Consider the following 16,866-nt stretch of genomic DNA (forward strand, 5'->3'; position numbering starts at 1 on the left):
CCCACCTTCAGGGGCGGCCCAGAGAGGAGATGCGCACCACCCCCACTTCCCAGGGAATCTTGCTGGACAGGTAGCGGGTGGGGCTGGGGGGGTGCACCCTTGACTCCTGCCTGAAACACAACCCCTCCACACCAGGTCCCTTGAGTTGGTTCCTGTTGAGGCAGATTTGGTAACCAAGGCCAGACCCTCGTCTGAGGTTGCTTGACCTGTTTTCTGGTTTGTTTTGGTACAAGTCAACATGTTTATTATTGAATTCAAGCGATACAATATGACTCTGGCAAGACTGCTATAAAAGTTTCTAAACTTCCTCAATTTAAAAAAAAAAAAAAAACTTCCTCAATTTTTTCCAGTATTACACGTGTTGTTTTTTTTTTTTTAATTGTGGTAAAATACCCATAACACAAAATGTACCATTTTAACCATCTCAAAATGTACAATTCAGTGACATTTAGTACATTGAGGACATTGTACAACCACCATCACTCTCTAGTTCCAGGATATTTTCATTCCCCCAAAAGAAAACCCCCTACCCATTAAGCAGTCATCTTGATCTATTTTTAACTCTCACAGCCACTCCTTCAAATGAAACAAAGTGACTTGGGGTTGGGGAGCGGGTGTGAAACAATGTCAGAACAATGGATAAAAGTTTTGTTTTCAAGCCACATGTGCTCAGATGCCAAAGACAACAAATACCAATAGCCAGGCAATAGCAGCAGTAACAGTAACACATATTGTGGGCTTTGCTCCAGGTCTTATGCTAAATTGCTTTTTAATGATTAAATTGAATCATTTAATCCTCAGCTAGCCCTGTAAATTAAGTACTAGATTACGATCACCATTCTAAAGGAAACCAAGGCAATCTCACTAACCCAATCTGGATTAAGGAGATAAAAAGGTAAACCAGGGAATTCCCTGGCGGTCCAGTGGTTAGGACTCCACTCTTGCACTGCAAAGAGCCCTGGTTTTGAATGGGGAACTAAGATCCCACAAGCTGCACAACACAGCCAGAGGAAAAAAAAAAAAAAAACAGCTCCACCTGCAGGCTGCTCTTTCTCCTCGCTGTGTGACCTGGGGCTGGTGATTGCCCTCTCTGGACCTTGATTCCAGCCTATGTAGAGTGGCTCTAATAATAGTAGGCTGGAGCCAGGAGGGTGCAACTCACGAGGTGGAGGACTCACTTTAGCCACCCGTCTTTATAGGAAGTTCTTGCCTCATCTATTCCTCCACCCACCCCCACCCTCACCCCTCCCAGAGGCGGAATGATTGCTTTAACCCTGAAGCAAGTGAGAAAGTGGAATCAGGGCCAGGGAGAGTCTGGGGGCTTTCCCATTCACCTCCTCCCACCACCCGAAGCACCACTTCCTTTCATGCTCACTCCTGGAAAACCCTTGAGTTCGGCAGAGGATGGCTGTGAGGAGAGAGGGGTGGATGGCTGGAAAAGCCCTGGCTATCAGAAGGGGAATTGAAGGCTGGAAATTACCCTAGAGGAGTCCCAGGTGGGGCTGAGATCTGTTTGTGTCCCCAGCACCTGGTAGATTCAGGGCTCACTATTTGTTGAATGAATGAATGGATGGATGACATTTTTGCGAGGGTTCCGAGGACACAGGGCATAAGGTCAGGCTCTGCAGGGGCAGTTGGGGGGGTGGGCAGCTATTTATCCAAGGATGGGTTCTGTAGCTCCCACCCCATCATTCTCCAGCTTCTCCTGCCACCTGCCATCCACATCTTGCAACTCACCAAGCCATGCAGTTTTTCTCAGGCAACTGTCCAATGGTGTCACTCCCAAGGCAACAGTCACCCCTTCTGCCTTGGTGGGGAGGGGGGTGGACCAGGCCTCCCAAGTCCAATGGGGAATCGGAAGGAAAGGGAGACAGGGAACTTGTCAGGGAACCCCAGGCTTTCATGAGGGTGGCTCTTGGGGAACTCCCCCCCGCAACGCAGAGCCAGGCTCAGGGGTGTCCGCTGGGGCCTTGGGGTGGGCATCAGGGCACCCTGAATGAAGGAAGATCAGAGGCAGAACCCTAACCAGAGCAGACCTGAGCGCACAGAAGCCGCTGGGAACATTTCTGCCTTCTAAATATTTAGACAGTGAGATGGATGGGCAAGTGAGGGCCAGACCAGGCCAGCCAAGCCGCTGGATATTTTGAGAGAACTGTTCTTTTTATGTTCCAGGATACTTCCTTTCCACATCTCCCTCCTCCTGCAGCCCCTCGTGGCCACCCGGAGGAAGGAGAAATAGCAGCTGATCATCCCCTGAATCCAGAGGGTCCGTGTTCCGGCCGGCAGGGCTCCAGGAACCATCTCTAGGCTGATCCGCCCGCAGCCATCGGTCATGTCCCTGAATATCTGGCAGCTGCGGCCGGAAGACAGGGCGGGTGATCACCGGGCAGATGTCAGCAGAGGGAGCAGGCTGCCTCGGACCCGGGTTTGGAGGGTGTTCCCACGGTGCTGGTGGGTGGCTGTGCGGCTGGCAAGGGCGCCCCCTGCCCCTCGCCCCAGGCTGACAAAGGCACCCAGTTCCCCTTTTTCCCCTTGAGAGCAGGGGGGGCGCTTGAGTCCTTCCTCCCCGAGGCAGACCGAGAGAGGGACGTCCGAGAGTCGCCTTGGGCAGGCCTCGAGTACAGGCAACAGAACCAGAGCTTCAGCCGCCGGAAGACGGACTTGCGGAAGAGGATAAAGACCCAGGGATCCAGAATGGGGTTGAAGGCATTGAAACGGAAGGCCAGGAGGTCTCCCATCTCACTGCTGTCCGGGGTGATGGCCTGGGTGAAGCCGCGGATCTGAGGGCAAGTGGAGAGCGATCAAGAAGCACCCCAGGACTCCTCTGCCCCACCCCTCAACACACACCCCACTCTGGACCCCCTCCTCTCCCTTGCTCACTGGCGGAAATGAGGGAGGCGCGGCCTGTCTGAAGGGGAAGAAATAAGATGAGAGCTAAAAAAGAAATGCATCCAGGGGCAGAGGGAGAGAAAGCCCCAGGAGACAGTCAGCAAAGCCCTAGAGGGGGAGAGGTGGGGCCGCGAGGCTGGGTCCCACGGCTGTGTGTGTGTGTGTGTGTGTGTGTATGCCATCTCTGAGTCCTCCGTCACCCCCTCAAAGGTTTGGTGACTCTCAACTCTAACCCTAGCCCTTGCATTTTGCAGAAAGAGAAGCTGAGGTCCAGACAGTATCAGGAGGACTGGGGGCCCAGGACCACGATCAGCCATGCTGCCCTCTGGGAGGGACGGCAGGAGTTCCTGCAGGGAAGGGGTGAGTCCAGGAGAGCCCAAGGGCAGCTACATGGGTGGGGCTGGAGAAATGGGGAGCGGGGTGGCAAGGAGATCAGACCCTGGCATCAGAGGAGCCCAGGGTGCAGCCCTGCCTCATGGGCAAAAGACATCATCACCACTCCTTTGTAGAAATGCTGACAGAAACTTCATCACATTTCTTGCTAAATGCTTGTGGAATAGATGCATAAGATCATTCTTGAGATGATCAGAGAAGGGATTTCTAAACCACTGAGCACAGGGTAGACAGAGTGCAATATTGAATGATGGATCTTATTAGTCTTGCAGGGGTAGGGGAAGGTTGGTGGAGGGGATGGCACTGGCAGGGGGTGGCTAGGGATGTGGAAGAGGGGAGACAAGGGTCAGGAGGAGTCAAATGGAGCAGAAGCAAGCAGGGAGAAACGTCTCTGTAAAGTTTGGAGTTTGACTGTGGACAAAGTCTCTGACCTCTTTGAACCTCAGTTTCCCCATCCGTGAAATGGGCGCAAACAGTGGCAGCTAGAACTGGGCGCTGCTCTCCTCCCCACCGCCCACCGGAGCTGCCCAGGGGACTCACCGTGAGAGGCAGGGAGCACACGGCCATGATGCCCGTCATAAGGGCCAGCAGAATCAGGTAGTCAACCTCGTCCTCGCCCGCCCGGGGGCCGAGGACCAGCGAGCCCTGGTGGCGCCTCTGCTGGCGGTACATGCGGCAGAGGCTGAGGGTGACGGAGCCATTGCAGAGGACGATGGCGGCCACCAGCAGGGCCACGAGGCTGGCATAGGCCAGCGAGAAGGCGCAGCCGCCCGGCTCGGCCGAGCGCATGCGGATGAAGCACCAGCTGCCGGGGCAGTACTGCTGGTGTTGGCCCAGGCCCAGGAGGGGCAGCGAGCAGAAGACCGTGCAGAAGGCGTAGATGGCTGGCAACGCCAGGCGGGCGCGGCGGGGCCCGTCCAGCTGGGCGTAGAGGTAGGGGTGGCTGAGCGCCAGGCAGCGCTCCACGGCCATGGCGAAGAGGATGAGCGTGGAGGCCAGGCCGAAGAAGGTCATGGCGAAGGCGAAGGCGTCGCACAGCGCCGGGCGGCCCCGGGCCAGGCCCAGCAGCGAGCTGTTGCGGGCGTAGGCCACGAACACGGCCGGGCTCAGGAAGCACGTGCCCAGCAGGTCGGTGACCGCCAGCCCGGTGACCAGCACAGCGAAGGCCGAGGGGCGCGACCGCCGCCGCGCCCCCAAGATGCCCAGCGCCAGGCCATTGCCCACCACGCCCGCCACGAACATCAGGGTGCTGGTGGCCGGGCCCACCGAGTCCCGCACGTAGGTGAGGTTCCGGCATGAATCCGCCATCCCCGGCCTCCGGCTGCCTCCCGGGGAGCGGGGCAGGAGGGGTCCCCGGGGAGGTGGGGGGTGGGAGGTGGCAAGGGAAGGGGAGACGGGTCCACCCCTGTGATGCCCAGCACCTCGCTCCCTGCTCCCCCGGTCCTCGGTGCAGCTGGAGGTGGAGGGGAGGCCCAGGCTACCCTCCGCACTTCTGGGGCGTCTGTTTCTCTCTGCCCCTGTCTCCCCAGGCTCCCTCCCTGACTCTCCCTCCCGTTTCTTTCCTCCGCTACCTTTGCCTCTCCGTCTAATCCTGCCCTTGCCAAGCCCCTCGTTCTCTCCTTCTCTGTCTCTGGCTCCGGCTCTGGCTCAGTCTCCTCCCTGGTCCACTCCCTTCACCTCTCCCTCCCTCCCTCCCAGCCTCTCCCGACCTATCCCCTCCTCTGCACCTCTGCTTGCCCAGCCCCTCCTCACCGCACCTCTGCCGACTCTCTCAGCCCGTCTGTCCCCCTGCGCTCCTTCTCCCAGGTCTTGCTCTCTGGGTCTGGCTCCGAGTGGCAGCTTCTCCCGACGTCCCTCCCTCCTCCCTCCCTAACTCATCTAACCCCGATCACTCGCCCTGGCTTTTCATTTCCTCTCTCTGCCCCGCCTTCCCTCCCCCTGCCTTCTCCAGGAGGCCCCTTGGCTCCCTCCCGCCTTCCCTGGCGCGTCCCCCTCCACCCCCCTGCCCAAGACACCCATCCATCTCCCGCGTCTCCCTCTCCCTCCTCGCGTCCTCTCACGGACCCCATCCTGAACCACCTGCCACCTCCTCCGGCTGGCTCTTTATGACTCTGCACCCTTCCGCCTTCCCAGCGCTGCCCAGCAGCACCCCGGGTGGGGATCACCCGAGTCATCATCTCCCTAGAATCGGGAGCTCACCCGTGGGGACCCGGACAGGACCTGAGCGGCACAGACAGCCAATCTGTGAGGCGGTCTGGGGGTGGCCTCTGGCATCTATTCTAGGCTCAGGCCCCTCGGGGTTAGGGCATTGCCTAAGGATTGAGAAACGACCAGGAAATTCTTCCCTTATGTAGTGTTTTCCAGGCGCAACTGAGATTTCTGTTCCCTGGACGAACTTCACTCCTTCCACAAGGTTGGGGGAAGAGGTGGCCCTGCCAGAAGAAAGAAATGCCAGTCCCTGGAGCCCCGTCGGTGGGGGGAGGAGGGACCTGACATCCACGGGTAGGGGACAGCTCCCCCCGCCAGGATTTCCACTGGTCAGTATCAAAGGGGAGCGCCCTCCCGCCCTCTTGTCTCTCACCCCAGCAGCCCTCCCGGGCCCCAGGCCAAGCGCTGGTGACCTTGACTTCAAGGAATAATATTTTAGCCACAGACAGCAGTCCAGTCCAGGGCTCCAACACTGCTCTTCCAGAACGTCTCCCAGCCCTCCACAGACACGTTGCCAGTGGCACCACCCTCCCGCCTGTGTGGTCCGCCTGTGTGTGCCCGCGGCCAGCACAGCGGTCACTAGTCCCTCTTCCCACTGAGCCCATTTCCCATGCGGCCTCCTCACCCAAGGGTCAGATAAGACCTCAGAGACCTTCTCGGATGCCCCTTATTTTTCAGGAAGGCCATTTAAATGCAGAAATGACCAATTCAAGATCCTACGCCATTTGACTGGAGTTTCTGTCCCCATTCAACCACCTCCTTGCTGTGGGATGGTCCCAAGGCCAGGAAGGGAAGCTAGGGGACCTCAGTTTCCTTGTCTGTACAATGGGGCAACACTGACTCCGTGAGCCTGGTGGGCTGATCATGGCCAGTGGCCCATCCCAGACCCCTCTGTGGAACAAGGAGAGAACCTGTGTAGATCTCATAGCACATCCAAGGCCGGGAAGAATGGTCCTGACCCCGAGGACTGGACCCTGGGCAGCTACTTACTTCCTCTCTCTGTCCTCAGGTCACCCCTGGCTCCATGACCACGATCCCCTCCCCTCTCCCCCATCTTCCGTCTCCCTATCACCCACGCCCAGCTGGCACTCCCAGCTTCCGCCAGGATGGGTGCCTGCCCCAGCTCCGGCCACACCGGGGGCTCTGGAGAGTGACCATTCAGCGCTGCTCTGAGGGCGCTGGTGTTTGTCTCAGGCCTACTTGGCCACGTGGTTCCCCCCTCATACTCTGCGCGATCCCCAGCCAGACCAAAGGGAACTCAGGATGACGCCTGGCAGGCTAGCGTCCTGTCTCAGCATCAGGGGAGTTGCAGGGGTGGGAGGGGGTGCTCTGGTGCCTGGAGCCTCCCTGTCACTGGCTTCCTGCCCCCCCCCCCCACCCCCGCCAGGCACTGTCGAGCTTTCGGGAAGTCCATGCTGCTCCTCTGACCCGCAGGGTCTCAGACGGTACCCCCCTCCTGGCCTCGGTTTCCCCACCTTTGCCGCTGAGGGTCAGAAGCCCTGGCGACCTTGATATGAATTCTGTGCTCCAGAGCAGGCAGGAGAGGTGATGACTATCACTCCTTCCGAAGAATCCCTGGGATCCATGCCGGGTCAGACACGCTCATCTTCTGGGGAGCCCCCAGCCTCCTGCTCAGCTGTGAGAGGTCACCCCAGCTGGTCTGGGTTGGAGGGTGGGGTGGTGGCTTCTGGGGGTGGGAAGAGCTGTGGGAGGGAACTGCTCTGGATGGGTGAGTCAGCACCCTCCCCCTGCCACGCGCTGCTGAGAAGGGACTCAAGCCTCCCCAGAGGGACCCTGGGGCAGCACTGCAGAAGAGAGAGGACAACCCCGGGAGGACTGGGAATGGCCATGCAGCACCGCGTAGGGGAGGAATGGGTACCCGGAAGAGAGCGTGCTAGAGACTGTGGACCTGTGAACTTCGTGTGTGGGTTTGGGTCACATAAGTGAGCATTGTATCAGCATGGTGTGTGTGTGAGCGGTGGGTAGGTATTCTTTCCTGTGAGGTCTCTTTGTGTATCTGTGTTTATTGATGTGTTGTGTCTGTTCATTGATGACCACGTGTTTCTTCATGGCTGTGTCAGCCCACGTGTGTCTGTATGTATCTTGATGGTCTTCATCAAGTGGCTGCCTTGCCTTTGTTGGGATGTTGTACAAAGTACAACAAAGTACATGTTGTACTTTGTTCAGTCGCTGAACAAAGATTCAGTTCAGTGGCTCAGTTGTGTCTGACTCTTTGAACTACCGGCATAATCATAGGTTTGACTAGATGGACCTAGTTTACAGATGGAATTCACTCTCCCTGCTTTTAGGGAGCTCTCATACAGTTACTGGTGGGGTTGTTATTCACTCAACAAACCAGCATGTGTATAGGGCTGAGGGACTCAGAGGTGGTACCATCCGATGTGGGCGTAGTCCCAAGTGGCGTGCAAGTGGCGTGGGAGTGGAAGGTCATAGCTGGAGCCTGGGCAGGCCCTCGGCTGAGTCATTCCATCTGGGCGAGTGTCCTCATGGGGACAAGCACCAAGCAGGCCAGGAAATGGGACCAGGACAAGCTCTCCCACTCCTGCCGGCCAGTGCCTACAGCTGCCCGCCCAGGCCTGCATCTGGTCGCGCTGTTGACCGAAGATGCCAGCTTGCCCTGGGCCTGACCCTCTCCCGGCTCCCGGGCTTCCGTCCTCCAGGCCGTGCCCTGGGAGGAAGCTGGCCCCACCTCGTACCCGCCCCCCCCCACCACGTGCCACCAGCTGCTCATGCCTGCCAGGCCCGCTTGTCATCTGTGCCCACTCACTGCTGTGAGGAGCTGCCGTGTGTCCATCCTGACCCATCCCTCCTTAGCAGGCCCCAGCCCTTACAGCTAGAGGCCAATATTCTCTGCCCACCACCCTGTTTTCCACCCTACAATGGGCCCTTGCCCACCTACCAGCTGCCGCTTCCTTCACCGGCCCCTGGTGTCCCTACTCTGCTGCCCCTGCCCTGCATTTGTCTGGGCTGGGTGCCTCCCCTGGGATCCCCTCACTTCTGTCCCTCAAGGCCCCCTCTGAACCCCTCCAGCCCCTCCCGAGGTCATCCATTGGCTCCTCCCACTCCAACCTCAAGCCCCAGCTGACCAGGTTCTCTCTCCGTACGGGTCTCCATGTCTGTAAAATGGGGGTAAGCAGAGTCCTTGTGGGAGCTGCCATTAGAATGGAGTGAGATGGGGCTTGTGAAACCGGACTCCTGATAAGTGATGGCCATGATTGTGGCTCCTTCTGGCTCCGCTATCTCCACTCCTACTCTCTGGCCCCTCAGTGCCAAGCATGTGGGGTGAGGTGTGGAGGCAGGACAGCTGGGTGGGGCAGCCCGAAGCCCTGGGATTTGGGGTGAAGTGGGAGGGAACTGCTGAATGCCAGCTCTTCCCCAGGTATTCACCTCTGCCTTTTGGCCTGGCTCTGACTAGGCCTGAGCCTGACCCCAGAGCTGACCTCACAGCTGGGGGTGGCAGGAAAGGGGAAACAGAAGTGGGTGCTGCCCCAGAATCATACCCACTAATGAGATTATCCGATTTGGAGGCTGGTCACCCAGGACTGCTCCCTTCTGGCTTCTCGTCTCTCCCAGCCTCAGTCGGGGTACAGGCTCACCCAGCCCTACTCCTCCAGGCAGGCACACATTCCTCCAGCTCCCTGCCCCACCAGTAGGTCAGCTAACCCCACTTGCTTCTCCCCAGCTTCCCATTCCCCGAGACCAGCTCCAAGATCCCAGGGTTCAAAGGGTCTAACAGGCCAGGCTCAAGAAGTCCATACACTTCTGAAGTGTGAAGCTCCCGATTCCTAGCCCAATTAGGGGACAGGACCCCACCATCCTGGCCCCACAGGGTTCAAACACTCCAGAATTCCAGCCCTCTGAATTTCTGAGATTCCTTTGCATTTCAGGTTCTAAGATGCAAGGATGCTGAGTCTGTGAAATTCCAGAATCCTTCTGGCAACTTCCCCTCAGCATCACTCCTCCTCCCTTCAGCTCATCCTTGGCTCTCTCTGTCCCCCCATCTCCCCCGGGGCTCCCACAGACATGATGCAACCAGGGCCGGAGCCAGGCTGAGAGGTGGGAGGCAGGAGGGAGATGTAATTACAGCGTCTCTTGCCTCAATTCAACAGGAAGCTCAGATTTGGGGCCCAGGGGACCCTAATTCAATGTGAATAATGGAGCACTTGCCAGACGCAGGCACAGCCCCTCTGGGAAGGGGAGGCCCAGGGAGTCATCTTGACCAGATCCAGGGGTGCAGACTCAAGACAAGGGGGCATGTGGAGAGGGGAGGGGTCGCAAACTCAGTGGACCTCAGACCAACCAGGTTAAATAATTAACTAAGCCCATAGCTCACCCAGTCTACATTTCTTTATTTTCAACAGAATCATGGGTTCAAGGCGTTTTACCTTTCTCTTTGTTTCTCTGTAAGAAGCTCCTGGCACAGGCTCTGTGATAAATAGTATCTGACCCCCAGTGTCCCTCACTGGGAGACAATAGGGTGTGGTGGGGACTTTGGCAAACTGGAAAGCCAGGGCCCCGTCTCATAGCCTCTGGTCACCCTGGAGGTTATGCAGTTCTGAGGTCACCCAGACCTTCCAAATGGAAGAAGCCATCAAGATGGGCTTTTATGTGAAGCACTCTCATTCACCTGCAGGCTATAAAGGTCCTAAAGGGCTTCCCTGGTGGCTCAGTGGTAAAGAATTTACCTGCAATGCAGGAGACATGGGTTCAGTCCCTAGGTAAGGAAGATCCCCTGGAGAAGGAAATGGCTATCCACTCCAGTAGTCTTGCCTGGAATATCACATGGACAGAGGAGCCTGGTGGGCTACAGTCCATGGGGTCCCCAAAAGTCAGACACAACTTAGCAGCTAAACAACAAACACAGGTCCTGGAGATCACCAGTGTATGAGGTGAGAAACACAGAAGAGGAATCAGGGCTGTCACCATAATCCATGTCCCCCCAAAAAAGGAAATAGAAAAGAATGTACATACTGATTTGTCTCCTGTAGTCCTGCTTCTCTCTTCTCTGGGTCCCCACGTTTAATTCCCACCATGTACCAGCTCAGATGTCCCCTCCTTCAGGAAGCCCTCCCTGACCTTCAAGCTGAGTCAGGCCTTCCCTCTGAATTCCCCCATCCCAGCCCTGCCCACTCTGAATCATCACTATCTGAGGACAGGTCTGTCACTCCCACTGGATTCTGAACCCCAGGAACCCAGGGCCAGGGCTGTCTTGGTCGTGTCCATGACCCCTGTTTCAACCATTACAGGACCAAGAGTGTTTGGAAGAATGAAAAAAGGAACAGAGACAAGTTCAGTGCTTGTGGGTGTGGGGCTGTGGTAGGGAGTAGGCCCATGTGAATAAAGGGGCTGGAATCATTCGGGGGAAGAGAAAGGTGGGTACTGGGTATTCTAAGGACCTCCAACCCAGGAGAGAGACGAGAAGAGCCGCCAGCAGAGAGGTTCAGAGAGCGGGAGCGTCCAGTCTTCACCCCATTATCTCTTCTCTTGTGACTCTGAGTAAGGGACCTCCTTTGCCCCAGTTTCCTCATACAAGTAGCCAACTGCTTTCTGGGGCTGTTGGGACGATTAATTCAATTCAGGATTGCGGAAACACTCCGTAGAGGCCAGAGCCAGGACACAGGGTATCCTCTGACATCCCCCCGCCCCGCATCCACATAACCTCGCCCCACACCCCCACTCCACACACACGGAGAAGGAATGAGAAGGGACACAGGCTCCTCCATGGTGGCCCCAAGTTCTGCACGTGCCTCAGTTTCCCCAAGAGCACAGGCAGCCCCGCAGTCACCATGTTTATTGGATTCATATTTTGACGGGGGGTGGGGGTCAAACTGTCGGGAGGGCTCAGAGCAGGACGCAGAAGAGGCGCTTGTCTCGGAAGGGGTTCTCTGCGGCGGGTACCGGCGTCACCAGCGGGTCATCTTTCGCGTGAGTCTCGCAGAAGGCCAGGAGCTCGGCCGCTGCCTGCGACACCTGCGGGCACCCAGGGGGAGATGTACACGCCCCGCCCCGCCCCTGCCTGGGCCCCGCCCCTGCCTGGGCCCCGCCCCCGCCTGGACCCCTCCTCTAGTCAGGCCCGCCCCTGGTCAGGCCCCGCCCCCTGCCCGGGCCCCTCCCACGGCCAGGCCCCGACCTTAGGCCCCGCCCCATGTCTGGCCCCCGCCCCTTCTCGGTCCAGCCCCTCCCCCCCACCCTCCCAACCCCCCTCCTTGGAGTCCAGTACGGTTCCTAAGGGGATCTTTCCACCCGGACTCCCGGCTCCACTCTCAACTCTGACCAGTCCAGACTCCAGCCCCGGAGCCCGCGGCCTTCCTCCCCACCCCGACCCAGCACCTTCATGCGGTCGATGTTCACCTCCAGCTTCAGCTGCTCCACGGTCTTCCGGGCCTCCGCGATCTTGGCCATGTTGTTGGACATGGCTGCGGCGGGAAAAGGTTAAAAGCCCGTGGGAGTGGAGGCGAAGGAGTAGGCTAGGGCAAAACTGGGTCCCCAGATAGGGTTGGTGGTGGTGGTGGAACCCAGTTAACAGGGGCGTGCGTGAAGGGCTCACCGATGCGGTGTCCAGAGTGGAGGAAGAGACAGAAAAACAGAAGAAAAGGGGAGAGATGGAGATCTGCGTAGATGGGGGACCAAGAAGCCGGCCGAAAGAGGGACCAATGAACAGGGCCAAGAGGGCCAAGAGAAGGCTTGGAGGGGTGCACAGATGGGGTACCTAGAGGCAGGTGACGGAGGGAACAGAGAAGAGAGGGAAGGCAGCGGGGAAAGCACAGATGGGAGGCCGAGAAGCTGGTGGAGGGAGGGACAGAAGGACAGGAACACAGGTGTTGGATCCAGAGATCCAGGTGTCCTCACCTCCTGGAGAGAGCACATGAGCCAGAAGGGGGCCCTCCCCAGGCCAATTAGCGCTGGCTCCAGGGAGAAGAAGGAATTAAGATCACGGCGGGAGGGGCGCAGAGGGGGCCTCATTAGGGCCTTGGCAGCAGCTGCCCCCTCCGCCCCCCTCGGGGAGCCCCCCATCCCAGCCCTGGCCACCTCAAAGGCTCCTCTGCTCATTAGCAGCCAGAGAAAGGGCTGGAGAGGGGGGCAACCCAGCCAGGACTGGGAGAGGGACAGGGAGGATGGCGACAGGGACAAACAGAGGGGACAAACAGAGACGGGGAGAGGGAGGGGGGAATAAAGAGACTGAAGGAGAGAAAGGTGGAGAGGCGGGCGGGAGGGATGGAGCGATGGAGAGAGAAGAGACAGAGGGAGGGAGGGAGACAGGGGTGTGAGGAAAGAGAGTGATACAGGGAGAGAGAAGCACAGAGCGGACGAAAGGACAGAGGGAGGAAAGAGAAGGGGCGATGGAAGGCTTGGGGAGAGATGGAGTGACGGAGGTGGGAGAGAACAGAAAGAGGGGCACATAGAGTGCTAGGGGGAGGGACAGTGATAGAGGGGAGAGAGGCGAGAAAGGGCAGGGCAGACAGAAGGAAGTGGAGGTGCAGGAGGGGACACACGGAGAGACAGAGGGGAAGACAGGCTGATGGAGATGAGCAAGGATAAAGTCATTCATTCACTCACGCATTCATTCATTCCCAGGCAGAGGGACCAGCTGTCGGGGTTCAGGACCACAGCATCCTACCTGTTGCTGCTCAGGGCTGGGAAGGCAGGCGGGTGGCCGAGACACAGCGTCTGGGTGTTCCCCCCCCCCCCCGCCCCGCTTCAGTTCTGCCCCGCCCCCTCTCCTGGGGCACAGCCCCTGAGGACCCGCCTCCTCCTGCCACCAGCATCCCCATCACCCTTGCGTCTTTTCTCTCTGGGTCCTCTCATTACGTCTGTCCATCTCTCTCTTTGTCTTTGTGTGTCTGTGTCTCTCTCCCTTCCTCTCTGTCTGTCTCCCTTCTCAATCTCTGTCTCTATCTCTGTCACACTCACACACTCACACACACACACACACACACACACTCTCACAGGTCAAGAGTCTCTTAGGATGAGTCCCGCCGCTCTGCCGCATTTATCCCACAGTCATCCAGAGCTCTCCTGTGGGTCCCACACAGCCTCACACTCCATTACATACGCTCTGCCACCCTGTCCCACCCACAACCTCCGTGTCACCCCATCCCAGATGATCCCCTCTCAGCACACAGAATCATACTCACAGTCCCTCGCAGAGATGCACAGCTCCTCGTTGTGTACAGTCTCCTGAACCACCCTAACCTTCCACAGGGCCACAGTCACTCGACTTCTCGAAATGTCACACAGTCCCTCACAATCTGAGAGGCCCATCACCACCAGTGACATCTTACACAACCACAGTCAAAGGGACGACCTCTGAGCATCCAGTGTATACACACACACAGTTCCACACAGGATCACACACAACCTCTCAAGATGTCTTGCTGAGCCTCACACAGTCTGTATCACACACAGGTGCTGCCTTCACACCGCAGCCTCCCAGTGTCACAACTCACACCCATGAGGTTTCTCTTGCACGCTCATCTGAGCACCCTGGACAGTTGCACACTCTCTAATGCACTGACATGACACTCTGCCAGTCTCTCAGGGTCCCACATGATCTGTGTTACAGTCACACCCGGCATCTCACATGTCACCATTGTGGCTGACACATCTTTGTTGCACACTCACAAGGTCACTCACACTCAGCTTCCCTCCCCACAGGTCTCTCACACTGCTTCTCACACCATTACTTGGTGGGTCATTCTCATTCATTCTTGCCCTCTCTCACACACCATCTCCCCGTGGACACACACAACTCTCCCATCCTTGCCATATTGCACACTGTCACACATGACCTCTTGCTCACACATGGTCTCTCGATGTCACAGTCCCCCAAATAGTGTCTCATGGACACCCAAACTCATGATGTCACATGCAGTCACCGATATGTCACATACACGGTCACACACAATGTCTCGGTGTAACATGATCTGAAGAACTGACTCATTTGAAGACTCTGATGCTGGGAAAGATTGAAGGCAGGAGGAGAAGGGGACGACAGAGGATGAGGTGGTTGGATGGCATCACCGACTCAGTGGACATGAGTTTGAATAAACTCCGGGAGTTGGCGATGGACAGGAAGGCCTGGCGTGCTGCAGTCCATGGGGGGCGCAAAGAGTCGGACACGACTGAGCGACTGAACTGAACTGAACTGAACACGATTTCACACAGTCACGCGCCCAGCTTACGGCTGTCACAGAAAATCTCACAAGGTCACACAGCTACGCACAACCTCTGGACGTCACGCGCGATCTCAAAGTAGTACACACTCACACAGCGAGTGTCACCCACGGACGCCCACAGCGCCCTGCCCTGAACACACCCCTACGGGCGCGGCACACTCAGCCCGCAGTCGTGTCCTGACAGCTCCCTGCCGGCCACACGGGGGCGCCCGCGGCCCGCCGAACCGCCCACCCCGCCGGCGCCAAAGCCGTAGGAGGTAGAAACCCGGAGGGCAAAGCGCCCCCGCCGGCCGGCTGGGAATTAGAGGTGGGAGAGACACAGGAAGGTGGAGGGAGCTAGAGAAAGCTCACTGAAGATGGACTGGAACACAGAAATTCAGAGAGAGGGAGAGAGAGATGCCGGAAGAGACAGAGGCAGAGATAGGGACACAGAGACGGAAATTTGGAGAGGAGAGAGACAGAGACAGGCAGAGGGTTGCAGAGATTGAGACGTGCAGGGTACAGGAGAGACACACAGACAGAAAAGTAGAGTCAGAAACTGACTGAGAAATACGGACACCGAGACACAGACAGAACGCGTTAGAGAGACAGACACGACCGACCGCGCCCTCCGCAGGGGACCAGACGGCAGAGGCGCGTCGCGGAGGCAAGACCTCAGGGCCGCCGAAGGGGCGTGGTGGTTCGGGGCGGGGCTTAGAGGGGGCGTGTTCGGGGCGGGTATTTGGGGGCGTGTCCAGGGTGTGGTTTGCCGCGAGGGGCGGGTCTTGGGGCCAGCTCCCGACCTCGCCTCCCTAGCTGGCTGCGGGACGGGAGGAGGCCGAACCCGGGAAGACGTGGAGGTCGGGGAGAGAAGCGTCTTTACTGCAGTCATTCCATCCCAATTCGGTTTTTACCGCCTGAACAGGGAAGCGAGACCGGCCGGCAGGGGATACGGGCCTGGGTCCCCAATTTGATAGGGGGATATCGGACCCTGGCTCCCCAACACCCTATCGCGCGGGAGCAGCAGGGCCTGGTTGGGGGGAGGGGAACTAGGCTCACATCTGGAAAGCATCAGGCGCGCCGGACGTGCCAGGGCCCCGGGCCCGGCTGCGGAAGAGCGGAGGGGAGTTAGGGCGCCCCCGTCCCCCTCCCTTAGCGGGGTCGGCCGGCGCCGGGGAGGGGCCTGGGTTTACGCCTAACCTCGGCGCCTCCCGCAGCTGGTTTCCATCAGCAGTTTTGGCCCGGGCAGCCCCGGAGGAGGAAACACGGCTCAGAGCGGGGAAAGACAGGGTGACGACCCAATCTTCCCTCCCTGTCTAATGGCAGCCAGAGGCTGGGGGCGGGGAGACGGACAGGCGGACGCTGTCTGAACCAAGCGTAACCTCCATTTCTCTTCCCGGTTGCGGACCTTTCCACTCTACCCATTACCTTGGTTTCCAGATGTGCAATCCTTCCCTGTGCTGCAGAGGAATTCCCCAACCTCATGACAGCGGTACTCCTGATCCCATTTTCTGGAGGGAGAAACTGATACCCTGGATTGCAGATTCAATTCTGACTTGAATTATTAAAGAAACATGCGGTGACTGCCAACGATAAATCTAGCATGGAATACCCAAGCCCTACCGCACATTCCATATGAACGTCTGCAGTATCTCAAACACAGTTGCCCAAAACTGAGCTGATTCCACCTGCCAAACCCTTTCCTACCACCGTCTTATTCATCTCAGTTGATGGGTCAATCTTGATCCCCCCTCCCTTTCTCACACCCCACAACTGCTCTAGCAACAAATCCCATTAACTCCATCTTCAAAGTCTGTCCACAATCCAGTCATTTCTCACCTCCTCTGCTGCCCCCACTCTGGTCCAGGCACCATGCCCTGCAACTTGGACAATTATAGTCCCTACTCACTGGGTCTCCAGCTTCTATTAATACCTCTGTCTCCCTCAGCCTGTTAGGCACAGAGCAGCCAGAGGGACCCTGTTTAAAACAAAGTCCCAAGATAACTGTAGCAAGTGCTAGTGAGAATATGGAGAAACTGACACTCTCATACACTGCTGGTGGGGATGTAAAATGATGCTGCCATTTTAGAAAATACTCTGGCAGTTCCTCAAAAGATTACAGGGTTACCAAATAACCCATCAGTTCCACTCTTATGTATCTACCTAGGAGAAATGAAAGCATGTAGTAACACAAACACTT

General features: G+C 57.8%; 2 protein-coding genes and 1 long non-coding RNA gene across 13 annotated transcripts; 1 reads left to right on the top strand and 2 right to left on the bottom strand.

Moving 5' to 3' along the window:
- Positions 1-234: 234 nt before the first annotated feature.
- Positions 235-5,660, bottom strand: PTGIR (prostaglandin I2 receptor). The gene is made up of 3 exons (XM_043899563.1): positions 5,040-5,660; positions 3,823-5,009; positions 235-2,780 (listed from the first exon to the last, which is right to left on the bottom strand). The coding sequence occupies exons 2-3, from the start codon at positions 4,588-4,590 to the stop codon at positions 2,394-2,396; spliced, it is 1,155 nt and encodes a 384-aa protein (XP_043755498.1). The 5' UTR covers positions 4,591-5,009; positions 5,040-5,660; the 3' UTR covers positions 235-2,393.
- LOC122692219 lies at positions 3,149-5,770 on the top strand. Its single transcript, XR_006340613.1, has 3 exons — positions 3,149-3,249; positions 4,411-4,564; positions 5,637-5,770. It is a non-coding gene; the product is annotated as an uncharacterized LOC122692219 (long non-coding RNA).
- A 5,460-nt stretch (positions 5,771-11,230) lies between these two features.
- GNG8 (G protein subunit gamma 8) lies at positions 11,231-16,545 on the bottom strand. 11 transcript variants are annotated; one of them, XM_043899567.1, is made up of 4 exons: positions 16,506-16,545; positions 16,095-16,190; positions 11,842-11,927; positions 11,231-11,481 (listed from the first exon to the last, which is right to left on the bottom strand). In XM_043899567.1, the coding sequence occupies exons 3-4, from the start codon at positions 11,923-11,925 to the stop codon at positions 11,353-11,355; spliced, it is 213 nt and encodes a 70-aa protein (XP_043755502.1). In that variant the 5' UTR covers positions 11,926-11,927; positions 16,095-16,190; positions 16,506-16,545; the 3' UTR covers positions 11,231-11,352. The 11 variants fall into 11 exon arrangements, 10 of the variants coding, with proteins under 10 accessions (XP_043755502.1, XP_043755506.1, XP_043755509.1 ...); XM_043899571.1 differs by having other exon boundaries at positions 16,095-16,177; positions 16,506-16,525; XM_043899574.1 differs by lacking the exon at positions 16,506-16,545 and adding an exon at positions 15,470-15,583 and having other exon boundaries at positions 16,095-16,180.
- Positions 16,546-16,866: the final 321 nt, after the last annotated feature.

The sequence above is a fragment of the Cervus elaphus genome, chromosome 4 (genome assembly GCF_910594005.1).
Source record: "Cervus elaphus chromosome 4, mCerEla1.1, whole genome shotgun sequence".
In the NCBI taxonomy this organism is placed as follows: Eukaryota; Metazoa; Chordata; class Mammalia; order Artiodactyla; family Cervidae; genus Cervus; species Cervus elaphus.

What these genes read in the sequence shown, in the direction of transcription:
- PTGIR (XM_043899563.1), bottom strand. Translation starts at nt 4,590, where the DNA reads ATGGCGGATTCATGCCGGAACCTCACCTACGTGCGGGACTCGGTGGGC. An exon ending in TGTGCTCCCTGCCTCTCACG is followed by an intron (nt 2,781 to 3,822) that starts GTGAGTCCCCTG and finishes ACTTGCCCTCAG; the next exon opens with ATCCGCGGCTTCACCCAGGC.
- GNG8 (XM_043899565.1), bottom strand. Translation starts at nt 15,894, where the DNA reads ATGGAAACCAGCTGCGGGAGGCGCCGAG. An exon ending in CAGCTGCGGGAGGCGCCGAG is followed by an intron (nt 11,928 to 15,866) that starts GTTAGGCGTAAA and finishes TTCCCGCCGCAG; the next exon opens with CCATGTCCAACAACATGGCC. An exon ending in TGAACATCGACCGCATGAAG is followed by an intron (nt 11,482 to 11,841) that starts GTGCTGGGTCGG and finishes GGGTGCCCGCAG; the next exon opens with GTGTCGCAGGCAGCGGCCGA.